A 22,001-nucleotide genomic window follows, 5' to 3' on the forward strand; every position below is an offset into this window, starting at 1 on the left:
ACTGGGTTTCTTTTGAATCTTTTCATTCATGACCTGCATACTGTTGAATAACAAAATTTTCAATGAACCCTAATGTGTGCCGCTGATTCAACCATCGTCCCTCCCCCCACCCCACACTTCACTGCGGCTTTAGTAAAATCACCAAGTATGAAAACTAAAAAGAAGTACCCCATAACAATTATGTGACACTTATTCTTATATTTTAGTACTAACGCAGTCAAAGTTAAGTGTAAACAATCGAAATGATAAATGGATGAAGTATTGTTGTTAAAGATTAGTCTGTAGCTGAAAATGTATTTCACCAAGTCGAACAAATGTTGAAAAACAACTGTATGTGAATTCAGTAATGGAAGATTAGCGAACTTAGTGTTAGACCATTAATCCCAATGAGAAATCTATAAATTAAAATCTGGTATTAGCAAATTACAGGCTCAAAGCTCATCCTTCATAACTAATTTCTTAATTTAACATCAGGAGCCTCTTCAAATTTATAGCCTTCTTGACTAAAGAATCTCACATCTGCAACCAAACCCCATAAACAGAAAACCAGTAGCACCATTCGAATCAACTGGCACAATTGAATCAATCGCGTGATCCTGAATAATGCCATGCCAACATTCTTAATGGTTTGATAAGAGATTTGCTCACTTTACCTTCTTTGTAAGATCAGCAGTTCGGTATACGGCATCATCCTTAATGAAGCTCCACCACAGGTAGGTGAGGGGAATGGTGCTGGCATGCCAAAGAGCATGTGCATCAACAAATCCTTCGTAAGGTGGGAAATCATATATCTCCAAAAGCATTGCAAGTCCACCAGCTATGACCACAAACCACAGCTTCCACCGCGAAGGATGATGAGAGACACCAGCCCAGATTGCCCATATGAGAAGCTGAGCAACAGCCATGACCACACAGACTTGCATGTTCCATCCTGTTTCCAATCACAGCGTGAGTAAGGCCAGATAAAGGGGTAAATTGCACTAATACGACTATAACCTAGCCATAAGCTGGATAAATGTCTACTAAGTTAACAGCATGAAATAGTAAAAAGTAGGTACTTCTAAAATGACTATTTTATCCATTCTTTACAAATCTTTTAAATGTACCATGGTGTTTTTTCTGGTCTACCCTTCTCCCATGGACTGATGGACAGCATAAGAATATAGAAATAAAGGCAAAACATTCTCGCATAGATCTATGATGCTACAAAAGAATATTATCTAGTTCAATTATAGTTTGTAAAATGAAGGCATTGTAAATTTGTTACGTAGCTTATCTTTGCCAGGTGCTATCCAAGAAATAATATATTGCTAGTTTGGACTTCAGCACAGGGAGAGCAGAAAAAACCATCATCTTCAACTAAATACAGTTGAATAAAGCTACAATAGGATTGGCGTGTATTAATCATCTCTATGCATCAACTCTATCCAAGAAAATCGACCTCAAATCCACAATTATCCATGGGTAAAGCTACAAGATCAAATGAAGCAGTAGCTAGCTAGAGTTTTTTTTCTTTTCAAAAGCCAGCTCAAGCTCAACACATCAACATAGTAAGTATTTGGATCCAACTAAAACCTGATTCCTAATCAATTAAAATGAGTTCCAAGTCATTTCAACTTTTAAGCTACTGATGAATTAGTGTACCCGCTTTGACAACAAAAGGAAATGACAAGGTTTCTGTAATAAAACGAAGTAAGTTAGATTGCTCATATGATATCATTACTATGTGGTCCTTTACGATGATAGGCAAAATGTTGACTTGCACACTTCAGCTTTTTTCACATTTATAATAAATTAAGGACCCTGAAGCTGGAGCTAACTTATGTAATGAGTATATTTAACCTATAGAGTGAAGCATCACCATTGCATGCAATTCTTAAGGCAGACCACTTTTAGTAAGATATTGAGTCTATCTTACCATAATCCATTTTGTAGTTGTTCAGGTACATTGTGTGAGTGGCTATGAAAGCCAGAAGTGGAGCAGCCACCATGACTCTAGCAGCCTCATCTCGAACACGGAAACTTCTCATTATTGAAACAATGAGTGAATACCCAAGTATAGCCACTGCAGATGAGTAATCAAGCTTCTCTGTTAAATCAATGTCTCTGCAATTCAAAAACCCATATTGATCAGTTTTTGTCTTTGAGAATAATAGGAAAAACATTACTTTTAGTCCTAAAAAAGAGAGTGCGTAAAAAACAGCTATGTTTATAATAATGCACCAAAGAGCAATACCCCAGAGAACCCAGCACTTTAGAGGTTCTATAATAGTTACACAGCATAACTTCATAAGAGCTACGAATTAGACAAGTTGCTTAATAACTATTCAATACACCACTCGTGCATCTTCACAAATATCTAAAAGTAATTGTAGTTATTGTACGCAATTCAACCCCATGACCCGGGGAGTGCACGAAAAAACTGGAGGAATTAAGAAATGTAATTCAACCTCAATATGAAAGTAGTTGCTACAGTTGACAGCTGGTTATGTTAGGATACTCAAGAAAAGAAACTTTGGTTCACTAAAAGTTTAAAATGAGCCTTGCTTGCTTAATGATAAGGCTACATACATCTTGACTTCCCTAGACCCTGCTTTAGTTCTTTAGTAGATAATATATAAGGCAGCAGTAGTGGTTGTTATACATGGCTGTACTACTGATATTCATGCCCTGCCTAATCTTCAACTTTTCTGTTCAAATTAGGATATTAGCTAGTTCTAAATTTTCCTTCTTACTCCATGCTTCAAATCATTTGGACTATATCAATCAGCCAAAATATAGAATCAGCTCCTACAAGATATATATCGGTCCTGAAGAACAAATCAACAGACTAAAAGACTCTTTTCCCTTGTTATTTAAAAATCCAGAAAATGAAAATCCAAGTGCATTTAACTTTCACTGAAGCACTACTTCATGCACCATGACTTCCTGGCCTCAAATGATACTCCCACACAATCACAAGATAGATCTGAGAGGCCTAGAAATGATGATGAAACAGAAAGTCATTAGGTAATATGAAATTAGGTTTGTTGCCTGGAAACTATTGAGGCATCCTGTGCCCGCCCACTTCCAGAGGTAAAGTTATTAATTTTAACCATTTCAAAATGTTCAAACCTAACATGGATAAAGAGTTCACTGCTGAGATTGCAGGCATCACCCAGTCAGGATAAAGAAAAAGAAAAAAAACTTCTTGAAGATGACCAAGAATAAAGGACTTTTGCTTCCCACTTTTCTTATGGATTATCGATATGTTCAATGAACAAATTCAAAAAGATGGCTTGAATTAATTTTAAGAAAAAAAACTTACCGGCTGTGGAAAACAGCACTCCAGAACCAAGAATTAAGGGATAGGAAGCCATAGATATGCCACAAATTGGTGTATTCATAATAAGTTCCATCTTGCTTTAGCGGAAGCTTATATTGTAGAAGGATGTAAAAGGAAAGCCAACCACTGAAATGCATTAAGAGGTTGAGGATAGATAGCGCCACTGAAACAGGTTCCTGCAAAAATAAACTGCTGACAATGGATAAGCCAGACATAAATGAGGAAAATCAAGTTATGACCAGAATTTTTGTTGTTCAAGCAGGTTTACTGAGTGCACAATTTATACAAAGATTATCTACAAACTTAACAGTATGAGTGTATGACAAACCTGAAGTCCCAGTACACGTGTGAAAGGCCATTTTCCATGATATTTAACAGGTTCAAGACCAAGTGATTGTCTTTCTCTTTCTCTGTCAATCATGCAATAGTAGCGGCAATCGCTGAGGCAATCAGATTGTTTCCATTTCAAGTAAAGAGGTTCTTGCGTGTACCATGGATTGTGGACTGAACCACCATCAGAAGAAGAATTGCATTGTGGAAAGCATTTCTCACCAATACACCCACTGCTTATGCACTGATTCACACAAGACCTGCAAACAAGCCCAAAAGATAAGGTTGATGAAGGAATACATAGGACATGCAACATTCCAGATAAGAGAAGAAAAAATACATAAAAGCATACAGGCTATCTACAATTAAAGGAAAATCCAAAATAGTTGCACATGAAACTAGAATACAGTATTATTGTCACCAATTGCGTTCCAGAGGCATGTATGATTCTTAGTTTTTCCAACAGTAAACAATGAAGCAATCCCACTTCATACAAAGAGAATCATCACTATCATAGAAAGAATCAGTCCCAAGATTTCCAGAAACTCTAGAAGAGATAAATGGATTAATTTGATGCTTCCTCTCTTACCTTTACAGCTTTACCTCCAGTGTTATACACAATAGCCTTATACTAGAGTCATCAAAAAAGGAAACCTGACTATGAAAACTAACATTCTGAGCCTCTACTTCCTTAGTACAAGTTATTACTTGTATAAATAAAGGTATGAAACTGCACTGCTTCCTAGTCCAAGACCCTCCTTCGGACCAGCTTGTTTCAAATTATCAGAACCCTGAATTTTATTAATCAATGTAATTATTGAGAAGGTGTCCTGATGGGCCCTAAAGCGCATTTTATAGAGCTTTGCACACATATAATTCTGTACTTCACACAATATGTTCCGCCACAAAGGCACTACAAATAATACATCTTATGCACCTCCTCACCCACCACTTTATACAGCACGTCACCCTCAAACTTTATTGTGGTCCTAAGGGGCTTATCATGAGGATTCAGAAGCCCTAGACTACTATCTCCTAAAAACCAACCAACCTACCAGAATTACCATCCCCATCTTTAGACAAACTCGACCAAGAGCCACAGTCACCCTCGCCAATATCTAAAACCACATCATCCACCACCCTTAAAAGCACAAACCTGATCTTCAACCATTTCCTCACTAAAACATTCAAACAAAAACCAAGGCGCTATTAGCTCTTACTCCTCCCACAATAACCCTACTTCATAACATTGCCCATTTGACCTAGTTTCTTCCTCATCCCACACAATAAATCCCTAGCAAAAGAAGAACCAAGCACCTCAATTACCCATTACCAGCACTACCACCCCAAAAATCCTGTATTACCTTTATGTTCTCAAACCATCATTATTAAGTTAAACATTACATAATTCAAAGGTTTGATCAAAGTTACAAACAGTTCATCAGGAAAACATCGTCAAAGGAAGTGAAAAATAGAGCACATTTCATACAAGAATAACATATATCAATTAACTACAACTTGATAACCCATTTCTAGTTTTCAAGTGAAGACGAAGAAAACGACGAGCAATATCAAAACGATAGGATCTCTATCTCATACTTCCAAACTTTTTTACAGTTCTGCAAATTTCAACACAAAGTTAGAATTTTCACAATCGCATCATCTGTAAGTTGCATCAAAATAACCAGACAATTGCAATGGCGAGAATTATATCAACATTACAACTGTTCTGACACCTTAATCAAAAAATCATACAACTTAAGCAATTAAAGGGTTTTCATTGTATAATTAAGCTGAAATAAATCCAAATAAAAAGTGGAGAATGAAATTGACAGGAAAAAAAAAAATAAAAAATAAAAAAAATTAAGATTAGGGGTACCTGTAAAGTGGATCGGCATCACCAGCACTAGCATAAGAAACCCGAATACAGCATGAAATTACCATAAACAACAAGATTGACCAATGATTCAACATCTGGGGTTTAGATTATATTCAAAAATCAGAAATTAGAGCTTTTCAAAAAAAAAAAAAAAAAATTCAGAGATTAGAAATGTTAACGCGAGTATTATAATTTTAGTAGCAATTAAATTGAATCAAAATGCAAAAAAACCTTTTAAATGAGTAGACTTGTTCGGACTTTAAGGCTCTTTCTTGCTCTGAGAATGCAGAGATTCAGCGGGTGCCGACTAGTGAATTCCCAACCAAGCAACCATATGTGTTCTCTCGGTTTTTACTCTTGTTACTAGTTTCATACGGAGCAATACGCAATAATAGTAAGGTGTGATTGCACTGATGGGCACGCTTGTTAATGCATAAACTAGGAGTAGTCCGGGCGTTGTCTCGGGTTACTACTTTTATAGTTGTGCAATTGCTAATTTGTAAGAGTATCTAATAGTTTATATGTAGAATGTGTCTTCAATACTTTATAGCATAATATTATTTATTGTGCAATGTTAAAGCATAATTAACAATTAGCCTAAATGGTTATACAATAACTTTTCTTCTATGAGGTCAAGTGTTCGAACCTTCTGCCATATTGAAAAGTTGACTAAGTGACGTGGCAAAATAAGGGGATATACATGGCACATAGACGTTCTTAGAAACGTCTTTTAATATATTAGTATAGAATTAGACGAGCCAAATTTAGTATGGCTACAAAATATAAGTCTCGTATGTATAATATATTAGACCTACATCATGTTCTTGATAACGTTGCGTCAATTTAATCGATCTTTTCGGTTGCTTTCTGATTTTAGGGTATGCAATATAAGTCCCACGTATAAAAAGATAAGGAAGTGTTTATTTGTTTACTCCATATAATTGTCTACCTACTCCATTAGTATGAGGTTTTTGGAATGGTGCCCAAAAACTAATTTGTGTGAGATAGGCCCAAAGCAAAACAACTGGTACAAGAGTTGATGGCTTGGCGAACACGCAGGTGTAGAATGGTGTGACTGGATGTTGTTGAGTACTCCGTACAAGTCTTTTGCAGTGTTGTGGCGGTGTAAGATGGTTTCGCTATAAGGGAGACTATGAGTTATGTGTTCCTTACATTGTAAAAATGTTCATCTACTCCATTAGCATAATACCTTTTGAGAAGGTGCATAAAAAAAAATGTTCGGGATAGACCCAAAGCGGATAATAATATCATATTAATATAGAGTGAAGTTGGTCGATCCTGCTCTAACATCTGGTCTATTCTATATGTCAGTTATATGTATTTTTCCAAATATAAAATTTTCATGATTTATTTAATAGCAAAACTAGAGATAAGTAAAAGCTAAAGAAAAACCTGATTTGATGTGATAATTAATTTCTAAAATAAGCTGAAATTCGCTTAGATTAAACTAAATATAGCCTAATACATGGGTTGAATTGCTTATGTGGACGACAAAGAATTACAACTTCGTTTAGGTGAATCATACTTCTCTCATCCATAAATAACGTTTTTCATTTCTCCTAATTTTGTCTTCAAATAAAGTTTTCAAATCTAACCTAATGTTTTATTCACCAAGTATACACATGTTCTTGTTTTTAATATTTAGTCGATGCATAAGCATCATTGAGGATGTTTGGTAGACGCATTTTGGGCACCTTTTTCATTTACTTTTGATTTCGACAATGTGGTTAAACAACAAAAATATATGTGATAAATGTCTTAGCTTTTAGATAACCAAAACCTTAACTTTTCAGCTATAAGTAAAAAGTTGGTTTTATTAATGGACATTAGTTTTTCTCTTTTCTCATTTAGCATTAAACAGCCAACAATAATACAAGTATAGTAGTTGATTTCACTAAATACATTTATAAAGAGTCAATAGTCAAACAACTAACATCAACAACAAATACAAGCAACTAGGCAAAATTACACAAATAAAACAGCCAACAAGCTAGGCTATATATAATTGTCAAACACTCTATTATCATTTTACCTACAACCTTCTATCCAAATTCAATTCAACTCCAATGCACCTTAGAATGATTAATAAGAAAATGAAGTATTCTTCCTCTTTATATTTTGATAGCCCAGCCAAATCACTAAATATTCTAAAGAAAATTATTGGCTAAACATCTTAAATCAAGTCGATCGAAAGGTATTGAAACCAAATTGCTAGAAGCCTAGATCATTATAGGCTCTTTCATATATTGTCAAAAAAGTTACTCGTGTATTTTAGTGTTTAATTACTCATATAATCTAATCTATTGATGTATAATTTTATCATACATTATTCACCTCTAACTTGTATTTCAAACGAGGTATGTAGAGAGGGTACTCCTAACGTAGTTACTACCAAATACTTGGGAGTAGAGGACAAGTCAAGGTATCATAACTTCAAGTCAAGGTCATAAATTGAATATGTATCCTTATCAACTACATTAAAAAAGCTTGATTATAAATTGGTAAATGTATTACGGAGTACTATTAAAATACATACCGTGTACCATTACTTTTGTTGTCGTACAGTCATACATATCCGTGGTCGAATTCGTTTTGAGGTAATTTAGCCAATCATACAAGCATAATATTATGTTGAGTGTACTTAAAAGGGGGTCCGTCCTCGAGGAGTAAGGGGTTGGTTTAGCATTAGCAATTAATCAAGATTGGAAAGTAATGAAAGTAAATGGAGCACCGCCCCCTACACCAAGGCCCACATAGGAGGTGGATCCTACAAAGAGGGGGACAGATGAGATTTAGGCATCCCCCTCTCTCCACGTGTCAAACCTCATCCTGTCAACTTATGTGGCATTTTTGTTCCTTGAATTCCGCTCTTTTGTTTTAGCGTGATTCAAACTGTAAGCTGATAGTTAAATCTCAAGATTGAATTTATATTTTACTCCGTATATTGTACAAAGTATTAGGTTTTATTTTCATTCTATCACAAATCTTCACATAAAAGTTATTTGGGATTGAATGTGAATGCAAGATCGATATACATTCCTATACTCAACGTAATTAAACATTTTATTTTAGAAGGAAGGGGGTGAATGAGGAATGAAGTCATGAACCCATGACCTTTTTGTCACGTAAATACTTAACTTGATACTATGTCAAAACACTAGCTCGACTAAAAGTTTAAGATAATGTTTGAAGTATGTCCAAGATTGTTATATATATTCTATTACGCTTTATATTTTTGGAATACGAGTAAATATTATGTGTTCTATTCACTTGATGTTTACTTATTTGAACTTATCTTATCTAAACTTACTTAAACTTATTAGACCTTATTAAAACTTATTTTAATTGTAGTTTGTACTTAGATAACCTTTATCAGAAATTATTTTTTCCGAACTAATCTTATCTGAACTTATCATACCTGAAACAAGTTAGATAAAACATATTGTATGATTTTTGTTAAAATTAAGCTCATGTGGAGGTAGCTTAGTTGCTCATGTATGTCTCATGGACAATGGACTTAGACACTCAAATTCAATGTCTTGTTAATTTTAATTGTCTTTTTGGCCCATAAAAAAGCTTTACAAAATTTAACAATTTATTTCTAAAATGAATGGCGCAACACATCAACTGAAAGTTTGACTCACTTTGTAATTGCGCGGTCTCCAATAAATATCTTTGATCATGAATAACTCTGGTTGTGTATAAGTGAAATTTGTAAAAAGTTGATATTTGGATTATTTATAATAAGGGGAGTCTAATATGATCTCACATGCTAATATATTTATATTGTATATAGCTCATAAAATATGGTCAAAATTATTTTATTTTGACCACATAAATAGTAAGTGAGTCGAACTTACAGTTTTGGAGGTAGTATAATTATTTATAATACATTACTACTGTATTATTAGACGTCTCATTAAAAAAGCTTCTATTTATCAAGATTTGTCAATGTGGACAATGTCCAATAGATGTTGAATTTAAACAAGATATCACATATACAAGTCTTCGTTAAAAAAAAATAAAAAAAAATTTAATGGATGACACAATCACACAAACTCACAAAAAAAACATTTAAGGATTCTTTGATAATTATTTCATCAAATAATTACTTTAATTTGATGAATAAAAACCTTCATTTCCACGTTATTGTATTTTTACTACCAACGGTAAGGAAAGCGGAGAATTGGACGCCCGTGGTTTGAACCTACCATGACGTCCCTCAATACGTCAGATATGGCGTAATTTACTTTTGTGTCATGATAATATGACGTCATAATTTAGAATAAGCTAATTGTTGTGTAATTAAGAACTTTAATTGTCATGACGTAGCAAGATTAAGTGACATGATCATACAATCTTAAGCATCGAAGACATAAGAGAATTTTAAGCATCTAAGATATATCTATCATACAATCTTGCATGTAACATGACTTATTACATGACCAATTAGTAGCACGCAGCTAGCAAATGACTTGTACTTACTTGCACCTTAATTAATACGAAATAAGAAATAATAGATGTCATATGGACTAAATATATAAGTAAATAAGTAATCCCCTTTAATTAAAAACGTGTTAGCAAACTATTAAGAAAATCAACAATATCAAAAGGTTCGTCTTTTGGCCCTCAATTATTTAAAAACAAAAAATCTTTTAAATGCCGTATAACTATTAAGCACATAAGCTTCGCACAACTTTTAGTGCATTTTTTAATTTTGGAATAGTTTTTGTACAAAGCAAATGAGATACTAGTAATATAGAAAACTTAAAAAAAAGAACATAATAGAGAATGTAGTAGAAATTTAGAAGTATGATTGCCTGTAAAATAAAGAAGATCATAATTTTATTCTCTTGGGAAGGAGCAACTTAACTATCATTGTAATTCCAAAAGTGAGTTATGGAGAAGTGAGAGCCCTAAGTACAATATATGACAAGTCACAACACACAAAACTAGCCATCCCTCATACTCTATACATAGTAATGGACTGTGCAAAGTGGGATACTCGATCTCTTAATTATGCTATTGAGTATGGTTACACGGGTATTATTTTAAAAGTTTCAAGTATTATATAATCGACATAATTTAACCTTTTTTTTTTTATTATTATTTTTTTAGTTTTTATTATTATACTACCCTCATTTCATATTATTTGCAACGATTAGACATTTTCTACTTTTTATGTCAAATCGTTGCAAATAATATGAAACGGAGGTAGTACGTACTTAAGTTATTTTCTTAAACCCTACGTACTTAAGCTACTCCTATTAGCTTTTAACTTTTGCCTGAAAAAACAGCTTAAAAGCCAACAATCAAACATATTTTTTTGACAGTTTGACCAACTAAAAAGCTAAAAACTATTTTCAAAACATCCCTTTGACAGAAAAGCTGTTTTTCAGCCAATCAAAAAGCCAGTGTGTGGTTCCTACAGACGTTTGTACCTTGCATCGTGTAGACGTTTCGTGGAAGAACATATTATACAAATGTAAAAAACATACAACTATAATGAAAAGAATACTATTAAAATGTAATGAACATATATCTAAAGTAAAAAGAACATATATTTGCACCAAAAAAGAGTGAAAAGAACATGTGTCCATGTTCTTTAATTGTCAGTGTAATGTACTTTTATCTGTGATATAATGTTCATTGCTTATTGTGAAATGTTCTTTGAATTTTGACTTTAAATTATGGTGGATCGATATATATAGATAATGTACATTACATAATATTATTATGTTCTTTATTAATATTACAAATGTTCTTTAGATATTAAAAAAAAAATTACATAAAAGTGGATGTTCTTTACAAAACAGTTGTATGTTATTTACAAAATAGCTATATGTTCTTTTTTGTGTTTTTTATCTGTACCAAACAAGGTTCAGGCGGATGTACTTAAAATTTTTATCAAAAAGCTAGTCACGATATTTTTAAAATTGTTTATCTATTTAGCCAAATATCAATTAAAAAGCCAAACACCTTTGATATGGGGACAAAAAATTCCATATAAATTAAATTTATTGGACAAAGAGAGCATCTAGCTATAGTATAGCACTATGTAATGAAGATATATTTGTATAGAGAGGGGGGTGGGGGATGGGAGACGGAGACACAATAGGTTAGCGTATCCTCACAAAATCTCATGGCTAATCATTTCTTCTGGCTATATTGCCTATTCATATGATTTTGACACTCTCACTCCTTATCACCCTCTTTATTAATCATCACATTTTTGTGACTATGCACTACATTTTTTCCCAACTTAAGATTTTTTTCGTGTCTCTTTCTTTTCTTCTTTTGTACCTCTATCATCCATCTTTTTCTATTTCAAAATAGGGATAATTATTCACTCAAGATAATTAAAGAAATTTCAAATAAACAAGAATTAATTAAAGGAAAATCACTAAAAATAAAGGAAAATTATCCTCAAAATTATTCTAGAGTGCCAAGGAAAATCATGCATGTCTCACTTGATAAGAATATTATTTTAGATCTTGAAGGTGTAGGTAGAGGTGTCAACAGCACACCCGACCTAACCCGACCCGATCCGAAAAATATCTGATTCAGATTTGGACTTACGTGGACATAATAATTTAGCATGACTCAACTTTAAAAATTATCCCGATCCGACCTGATCTCATAAGACCCGCTCCAATCATCCAAATTGACACCTCTACTAATACCAATTGAGAATACTTGAAGGTGAGAATCCCCTTACCTGGCCTCTCCCCTAACTTTCAAATACAAGTTCATAAGTACTAGACAAAAAAATCTGTAACAATTGAAATATTAGTTAAGTCGTTCGCCTTATCTAAATAAAACTTTTCCCCAAGCTTACATTAATTTTTTTTTTCAAAAACGTCCCATAGCGAGTAATTAATTGAATAATTATTGTAAACCCGTAGAAATACTTTTCTTTTTATTCCAGTTAACACCATACCTTGGCAGTCAAATCTTGCTGCAGTTTGATGAGTGCATTGTGTAGAATTTCGAACACATGCCGACTAATCATTCTAGTTTTGACAATAATAATTAGGATCAATATCTAGATTGATTAATCATGACTATTGATAATTGTGTTCTTATTGCTTAATTAGCTAGCTAGGAACTTTTCATCTTGTCAAAAAAGAAAAAAAAAGGGAGGAACTTTGCAATAGTTAAAGGCTTATACACGTTAGTTATAGTAGCCCATAGCTCTTAATTAGCACACTAATGAAGTCATGATGACTCATGCATCGTTTTTAATTAATCTCTTTCTTTTTTGTATGATATGTAATTAAACTCATTTTTATTAGTTCAATTTTAACAACATACAGACTCAATATAATACTCGTATATGGGTGTATTTTATTTTACAATTTTTTATTACAAGTTAATGCGTCCATTACTCAATTTAGATTCAATATTCATTAAATTCGTGAAAGCCTTGTATTTATATTTGTCCATGCAACTATTTCTTATATAATTACGCTCACCCCTCTTCTCATAATATACTAGTATATTCGAACCCTAACCATGCATTAAAACGAGTTATTGATTTAACCTAAATTTGACAAATGATGGATTACTCTATATATACAACCAAGTGTACTTCTTTGAAATAAAACCTCATTTGAGTTATACATTTGGACATGCTTACAACATAAACACACAAAATCCAATTATGTGTGCTCTCACAATAACTAAGATTACAAAAATGCAGAACTTGAATGGAAACAATTAATTCATACAATTTCTTTAATTATCATAAATATTTGCACTTATAGAATTATCCATTTGTAGTTTTGTACTAGCTCCTTTAATATGTTTTGCTCCATTTTTGTAGCATTATTTAAGAATGCTCCAAACATTTGTAAAGGTACAAATAAAAATTTCCAAAAATACACAAAAATTCCAATTACATTAAAATGGTCAAACAAAAAGTTAAACAAAAGAAGCAAGTCAAAAGCAAAATAAGAAAATCCGGGGATATAGTACTGATAGAAATACAGATGAATAATAACATAACATTATATTTTTGTTGGCATCTTTGCTAGGGTAACTGGCAGTCATCTGTAGAGAAGTTGCAGACCAAAACATGTGCTTGGATCGAGCCAATTAGACTTTACATTACATACCCATCTTATTCTTTATAGTCAATCATCTCACCTGCTACTATATTGACAGCTATCTATCTACTTTGATGGATTTTAATTCACTGCTCTAAAAGAATTATGGATGTTGTTTGTGTTATCATATCAGGTATGTTGTGCTTCATATATCTTTCTACATTTGGATTAGAGAATCTATATCCACGAGTCTGTACTTGATATATAGGCATTGGTCGTTTAGTTGAACATAAGAAGTATTGTAAAATTTTCATGTAATTATTGAGATTTACTATATTCTTGCAAGGTGATTAATTGATATACGACTTTTACAAGAATTATTAAACCTCGTTTTAAATGACTTTAATTTGCTAAGTTTATGTTAACTGAAATTTGGCCTTCCATGTAGCTTAACTCTGATCAAACATGTGGTAAATAGTTAATCCATTGGCTTAAAGCCAGCTTTTTCATTGAAAAAGAAAAAACAAACTTGAACACCATTAGTTGTTTTTATCCAAAGGTTGTTACTCTGTAGTTTGCACCAAAATTTGATAAGCTCACTAAATACAAGTAATGCAAACTATTACAACCAATGAATTAGTAATACTAGCTAGCTGGTCAAATGAAATAAGCAAAATGAACAAGTGATCCAGTGAACAACTAATAAATTCCAAATAAAGCCGTAATATAACCACACGATTCAAGAAGACACACTCATATACTTTTCAAACTTTCACAAAAGTCTAGGTTGAATATCTATCTATTACCTAAACAAAATAGAAAAATAAAGAGTAATATAAAAGGTGTGATTAGAAAAGAAATATAGAAGGCAAATTTTAGTTCTCATATGATGATATGGTATAGAAGGAACTAAAAATTTTCAATAAAGTCACCCCCATTCCCTATAAGAAATCACCCACGTCTCACCATACACCTATCTCGCACAAAAATTACTATGTACTTGTTTAATGCGAAGATCACTTCAAAACTTACAGGCTCTCTCTAGATCAATTTGATCAATTGCAGAACAATTTTTCATTTATACTTCGTATGATTTTTTCAAGTCTTTACATTCATGGGCATTCATTTGTGAAATAATTCCTCCTCTTTTACACACAATAATTGAGGAATAAATGTTTATATGCTCTCATAAAAATAAAATAAATTATGATGACTATATATTATTACACACTCTATTTATCATTATTGTACATATAATATAACCTCATAATTCACATTTCACAATATAATTTATTCAACAAATGTTAATAAATAAATAAATAAATAACAAAAAAAAACAAACTTTTTCAAGATACCCAAAAAAGGACTTGAATTTAGAAAATATTTTTTATACACACCTTTCAGCACGTTTTGGGTATTTTTAATAACTTATTATAAAAAAGTGTGATAATCATTTTAGTGGTAAGACAACCATGCAAATGAAAAAAAATGGTGCAATGCATATGAGCACACAATAATTATGGTGGAAATAGATAACAAATGAAAATAATGTTGTAAAATTAGTACAAAAGCCAACTATACTATATTAATGTTTCCCATGCATTTTACATTATTTTTTTGCCTCCTTAATCATGGACTTTTACTATTTCACATTGGATTTGATCCGCACTATAACGCAGTACTACTGCCTAATTAATTTAAATGGATTTTCAAAACGACAAATCATATTACAGTATATTATAAATATATAAGGAGCAAAAAAACTCAGAGAAGGAACTTTCAAAGCAACTACAAAGGAACAAATTGAATGCACTAATTCATTTTTTAGTGCCATAAAATCACCGACTTAATTCAATGACTACACTTAATTTTCTTGCTAACTTTTCCATTCAATGACATAAAACCTTTTGTTTGGATTCAGTCGTCACATTCATTAGTAATACATACTCGTTGTACTAAATAATTATGAACAGACTTTATTCTTTATTTTTAATGGCAATTACAACAACTCTCAAATTGGTTGTAAAGAAAGATAAGGAGAAATAGATTCATTTAACCTTAACTTTAGTTCTTATACTAGTACTAAAAACAGTTTCTATTGGACGCGTAATTGAAGTCATCAATTGTAATAATGATTTATGCAATGAAATCAAATTGATCCAAAATTATGAACAAAAAGTACCATTCAAATGTGCATATAATATTTTCAGCTTTGATTAGCATAATAAGATATAAATAATAATTAAAAAAGAGAGGAAAAAAATGATATATTGCCTCCGTTACATATTATTTGCAACGATTAGACATTTTTCCTCTCTAATTTATGTCAAATCGTTGCAAATAATATGAAACGGAGGTAGTAATAATTATAATAATGTGCGTGGTTGATATTCAACCTTAGATTGTCTGATCTAGGACTATGATTACAGCTATTATTATAACAATAACAAACCTAATCAATTATCTAATCCACCCTCCTTTTTTTTTCAGCCCAAAATTCTCCATTTCTTGTATTCATTCCTAGGACTATATAATTCGGTCCTAATCTATATAAAATTTGGTATATAATCAACAATGTAATATAATTAAAAAAAAAAAACTAAGTAGAAAATTGAAAAAAATTAACCAAGAAAATCACCCAACGTACCTTGGGTAGAATTGTCTAAGGCTTTATCTCTTGAACAATTGATATTCACATTATAATTGGAAGTCCCACCCCCACTAATTGACCCCCCCATTTGCTGATTACTAACATTATTATTATTACTCTTTTCAGCACCCGTGGTTTGGTGTTGCTGACTCATTGCACCTCTCATATTCCCATCATCATCTCTTTGTTGTTGTTGTGGTTGTGGTTGTTCTCCTCCACCTCTCCAACCACCACCACCACCACCCCCACCCGTAGTGTCCGATGGTAATCGCATCGGCACGAACCCGAACATGGTTTGATCATGATTCCCTAGCACCCCACCAAGGTCTGGGAACATAACGGGTGGTGGTGGTGGTGGAGGGTTAGCTGCTGCTGCTGAGGCTGAGGCTGATTGCAGTAGAGATTGAAATGACGAGTTATGATTATTAGTTGAATTGTTGGATATTGTACTATTTATATTTGTATTAGTATTTGGTTTTTGAGGTAAGGGTCTGAATGGGTAATTGTTGTTGTTGTTGTTGTTGTAACCAGCAAGGAGACGTTCTAGTGAACTCGGGTTGTGACCCGACATCGGATGTGGTAGACCCGACCTAGGTCCGCCCGAACTTGAACTTGACCCGGATAGAAGATCGGTGAGTCTTCTAGATATAAGAGGTGATGCAGCTGCTGAGAATGGAGATGATGGAATGCCAGTGAACTCTTGAACCATAGCTCGGAAATTAGTCGTATCCGTGGTAAGTACCGTCGTAGGCGCTCTTCTTGACGCTCGAGTTCGCTTCCTCGGGTTCTTACCACTGCTGGTGCTACCACTACTAGCACCAGCAGTGGCGGTTTGTTGATGTGCTGACATAGTTTGTGAGGGTACCGATCTTGGAGGTGGAAGGTGGGTGGTATTAGGGGTAGTGGTGCAACTTTGATTCGGCATCGAAGGAGGAGGTGGAGGTGGATGTGGGTTAGGATCGGACAAGTTGTTACTGGTAGAGAATTGGTTATTAGCAGACCATCCGAACATCAAGTTCTGATAATTAGTTTGGGTATCAAAAGAGTCTAAGTAACTAACATGTGCTGAAGAGGGCGGTAGTGGTGGCGGCGGAGGTGGTATTTGATTGTTGGCAGATAACATAAACATAGAATGATTGTGACTATTGCTAAAATGAGATGATGAAGGTAGGGTGTTGTTAGTACTACTAGTATTACTCAAGAAGTAATTACCTCCCGTTGTTGCTGATACTACTCCGCCGGATTCATATTCTTGATCATCGCCACCACTCGATGATTGCATGCTACTACTATTCCCCGATTCCATGATGGAGGCGGGGAGAAAGTTAGGAGCAAGATCGATCTAGAGAAGAAGAAGATACGGAAGATTTTGGAGGCCCAACACAAAATCTAAAAAGATTGGATATGCAATAAGGTTTATGATCTCTTGTCTTTACTTTTTCTCTTCTTACATTTCAGAAAAGGGGTGTTATATGATCTAGAAAAAAAGATTAAATTACTGTTTTTAGAAATAGTGCAGTGCAATAGCTAATTAAAAAGGAAGAAGAATGAAAAAGAAGAAGAAAAAAAAAAGGGGATTTTTGAGATTTTTGAGCACTCTATGTAGCTGAGCTACCAGCTCTATGTTCTGATGAGAGGAATGATTAGGGTTTATTATTTTTTGGGGAGAGGAGAAGAAAAGGAGAGAGAAAAAGAGGAAAGGTGATATTTAATGAGGAACTTTTTGTTAAAGAGGAAAAAAAATTGTAGAAAAATTGAAAAAAAGAGAAGAAAAATGGAAGTAGCTTACGTTTGAACTTGGGAAGAAGATCCTTTTAGGGATTGAAGGGGATAGGTGGGCTTTGTGTTTCTCTCTCTCTCTCTCTCTTTTTTTTTTCGATTATATATTTTTTTTCGGATTTTTCACCATATACTATTGAGTTTAACGTTAATTCACCATATACTACTAAAAGTTTTCTAATTTACCATATAACTTTCAGTTTTATGAAAATGTCACAACATTTCATTTCCGTTAACTTAGTTAGTCATTAATGTTAATTGTGTCATGTGACAGCTTGTAATTGGTGATTATTAATATTATTTATTTAATTAACTAACTTTAAAAAAAATAAAATAAAACACCACCAACTTAGCCACCGTCGCCCCCAGCCCAACCCCGACCCCCACCCTCAACTGGCTGGCGCCTGGTCCACTTCCCGGCTGGTTGGCGACCATCACCCTCCCTCGTCAGCGACAACCCCGACCCCAACCACCACCTTAGCACAACCACCACCTTAGCCAAATTCCCCAACCACCACCTTAGCCCAATTCCCCACTCCTACCTAAAACCCAGCCACCACCCTGAAATCCCTTCGCCGGAGCCCAAGCCTTCACACACACGTCGCCGCTGCCCAACTTGCCAAAAACCACCACTGTAAAACCCTAAAACACCGAAATTGAAACCCTAGATTTTGGTTTAGGGTTTCAGCGTACGTGGTGGTTTGTGGGGTGGAGATGGCACCGCAGGGGCGAATTGGGTTCGCCGACGTGGGAGATAGGGGTTTGGGCACCGACCAGTGGTTAGGGGAGGGTTTTTCGAGAGATATGGGGGTCGAACACGATTGTCCAAGGGAAGGGGAGGACCGTTGCCGGGGGTTGTGGTCAGATTTCGCACCGGCGTGAGGGTTTTGGTCGGATTCCGCATCGGTACCGGTGTTCTGGTCGGCTTCTGCGCTGGCGTGGTGGTTGTCTGGGGGGACGTGGGTGGCTGGGCTTTATTTTTATTTTATTTTTTTAATTTTTTGATAATTAATTAAATAATTATTTTAAAGTTAAATAATTTAAAAGGCAACCAATTATACGATGCCACATGACATTATTAGCCTTAATGACTAACGGTGTTAATGTCCGTTAGTCATTAATGGCATGTTGTGACATTTTAATAAAACTGAAGGTTATATGGTAAAGTAGAAATTTTTTGGTGATATATGGTGAATTAACGTTAAAATCAGTGGTATATGGTGAAAAATCTGTATTTTTTTAATTCGAAAGTATGGTGTGGACAATGGAGGATGACTCTATTAGCCTATTAGTATATCTTGTATGTTCACGTAGTTAAGAGAAAGGATAAAGGAGTCACTACCTTTAAGAACTGCAACTTTTATAAGCCTAGCTGGTGCGTGACCTTTACAATCCGTACCAACTTCACGTCACAGTAATGTCTATATTAGGAGTATACTTTTAAATATTAAAAAAAAATGAAAAACACAATAATAATAAAATTCAAAAAAAAAAAAGTGAGGTGAGGAAGAATAAGCAGCAGTTGGCTAATGGGGGTGAAGGAGTCAAACTCAACCAAGGAGAGAGAAAGAAAGGAGGGGAGGATGGGGGGTTGGTTGGCGAACTAGTGAGTGGAGTGTGAAAGCAAGAAAACTACGAAAAGGATGTATTACGATTACTCATTTCTGTGGTATTTACAAGGGCCCAATGTATCTAATGCCAATAAACATTAATATTATTATAATTAATTCTTTATTATAATAATTGGTTATATTTAATTTAAAACACTAGCGTTGTAGCACGCAAACATGAAAATATCATAAAAGTTATGGGCATTAAACAAGGATGGGTTTATATGGGTAAGCTATCCTTTACCTAAAAGTGAATTTATAAAGAAGGGAAAAAAGTGAACATAATTAATTGATGCTAATTATTATATGGAATGAAAGCAAGGTTTTGCTTCTATGGTCACTATTTCATGCACTCATTACCTTTTTCAACATCTTTTTCTCAATATTCCCTCTTGTATTTTGTGTTTGGTTTTTACTTTTATTCATAAATTAGGTTTTTATTACCTTATATATATATATATATATATATATATATATATATATATATTATATATATATATATATATATATATATATATATATATATATATATATATATATATATTGAATAACTTTAATAATTAACTACCTTTTTTTCTGAGCCGAGTTTTTGTAAGTCTCTATTTTTCTTACTGATTGTAATTTGAACTATTAAAGGTTATAACAAAAAATAATTATCTTAATTGTAATTATGTTATCACTCAATTATAGAATATGTAAAAACATTGTTAAAGGAGGCACTATCACATTCAAATTAACTGGTAAACTTTTGACACAAGACATACAATAGTTATAGAACCTATAATGGACGCAAAATAGTGGTGATTGGTGGCCACGACAAGGGTAAAGTCGAGCATAAGATGCGCTGATGTTGATAGTAAGGTTTATTTAGTTTATTTGGCCCTCGAGTAGCTTGTGAATATGTTCAATTATATCGATGAACCTTGAGAGATGTTAGGTTTCATTATCACCCCTATGTAATATCAACATATCTCATTAACTTAGACCAATATATTCAGTTATCCTCTATCAATCTCTTGTTTATTAGATTGTGTTTCAAACAAGTTGACTAAAAGTTATAACGTATGAACCAAAGAAAGAATATATGTATACAAATTACTCAATAATATATATTTTGGTTGGTATAGAGTAGTTAGCTAGCTAGCTTTCAAATTAATGAATCTTGGTTTCTAGCACTATTGCATTAGACATTAGCGGTTCTCGAAGAAACTCGTTACTACAAACCCATAAAAAGTTCATGAAAATATATTATATTATTCTATAAAAATAAAATAAAAACATAGACCATGGTTGGCTGGTTGCCTAACATCAACTTCACAAAAGCTAGCTACTCCGTGCATGGTATAGTATATGGGTTGCTTAGCAAGTAATCAACATTATCACATGCCCTGAATTAATAGTAATTTTTTTACACTTGTATTTCTTATTTGGTAGGTAAATATGTATTTTTTTTTTATTAATTTAACTTTCTTGCATAATTTGTTGAGTTCTTACTTGGTTTATGTGGTTTTTTGGGTGCATAATTAAAAGTGTATTATTTATACAATCATGCGTCATGAACTAGATTAAACTATAGTAAAATCAAATAAACAAAATTTGAATGCTTTGACCCAATTAATTAAGAAGTTATTACATTAGTTAAAAAAAAATTGTAAAAGGTTGACAGAATCTCTTATTTGCTACCTTGTTAGAATTGAGGAAATAGATATTTTACTTAATTCTAGAAATTTTTGGTTGAACGACTTGACTGTTCTACCTACTTGTCGTGTTCGTAGTAGAAATTTATATTTTATACTCTATATCACTTAATTGTTTGGCTAATTTTCATATTAAGAGCTTACATTTTTAATTATTTTGGTTAGTATTTTATTTTAATTCTACTATTTGATATGATTGGGGTTGTGTTATGCCTAACAATGCAAGATATAGCTTACGTGATAGTCTAAACACTATCTTAGACAAATGTCATTAGTGTATATCTAGCTCAAGATCTTGTGGTACGTCAACTACTTAAGCAATTAACCTTCTCTCTGTTTCTTCACTTAAAGCCCAACATTTTCACAACATAGCCCTTTTTTTTTTTACTACCTCCTTACGCTTTACCAATGGTACTTACCGTTTTGCAAGCGATGATCATTAATGGCCTAACTCGATAAAAGTTTGGGTTTGAACAGCGCGGGAAGTGTTTTACAGCCAAAGTCTAGCCTGAAAAGGTCGGTCGTGACATAAACAATTCTACATGTGTTAGTTGAGATGAAATTCTACAAGAGAGGGGGATGAATTGTAGTGAGTTCCTAGTGACTACTTTTTGCGGAATTATAAAACAGAATATTAAAGGAACTTGCAATGCACACAGAAT

The 22,001-nt window shown here is 33.3% G+C and overlaps 2 protein-coding genes across 2 annotated transcripts; both read right to left on the minus strand.

Annotated features, from left to right (window-relative positions):
- Positions 1-282: 282 nt before the first annotated feature.
- Positions 283-5,925, minus strand: LOC110709630 (post-GPI attachment to proteins factor 3-like). The gene is made up of 6 exons (XM_021887838.1): positions 5,766-5,925; positions 5,535-5,629; positions 3,654-3,915; positions 3,308-3,501; positions 1,919-2,106; positions 283-931 (listed from the first exon to the last, which is right to left on the minus strand). Exons 2-6 carry the CDS (start codon positions 5,627-5,629, stop codon positions 645-647), a joined length of 1,026 nt encoding a protein of 341 aa, XP_021743530.1. The 5' UTR covers positions 5,766-5,925; the 3' UTR covers positions 283-644.
- A 10,299-nt stretch (positions 5,926-16,224) lies between these two features.
- LOC110709550 (dual specificity protein kinase splA-like) lies at positions 16,225-17,559 on the minus strand. The gene is made up of 2 exons (XM_021887768.1): positions 16,704-17,559; positions 16,225-16,562 (listed from the first exon to the last, which is right to left on the minus strand). The coding sequence occupies exons 1-2, from the start codon at positions 17,557-17,559 to the stop codon at positions 16,225-16,227; spliced, it is 1,194 nt and encodes a 397-aa protein (XP_021743460.1).
- Positions 17,560-22,001: the final 4,442 nt, after the last annotated feature.

This window comes from Chenopodium quinoa, unplaced genomic scaffold (assembly GCF_001683475.1).
Source record: "Chenopodium quinoa cultivar QQ74 unplaced genomic scaffold, ASM168347v1, whole genome shotgun sequence".
Classification (NCBI taxonomy): domain Eukaryota; kingdom Viridiplantae; phylum Streptophyta; class Magnoliopsida; order Caryophyllales; family Amaranthaceae; genus Chenopodium; species Chenopodium quinoa.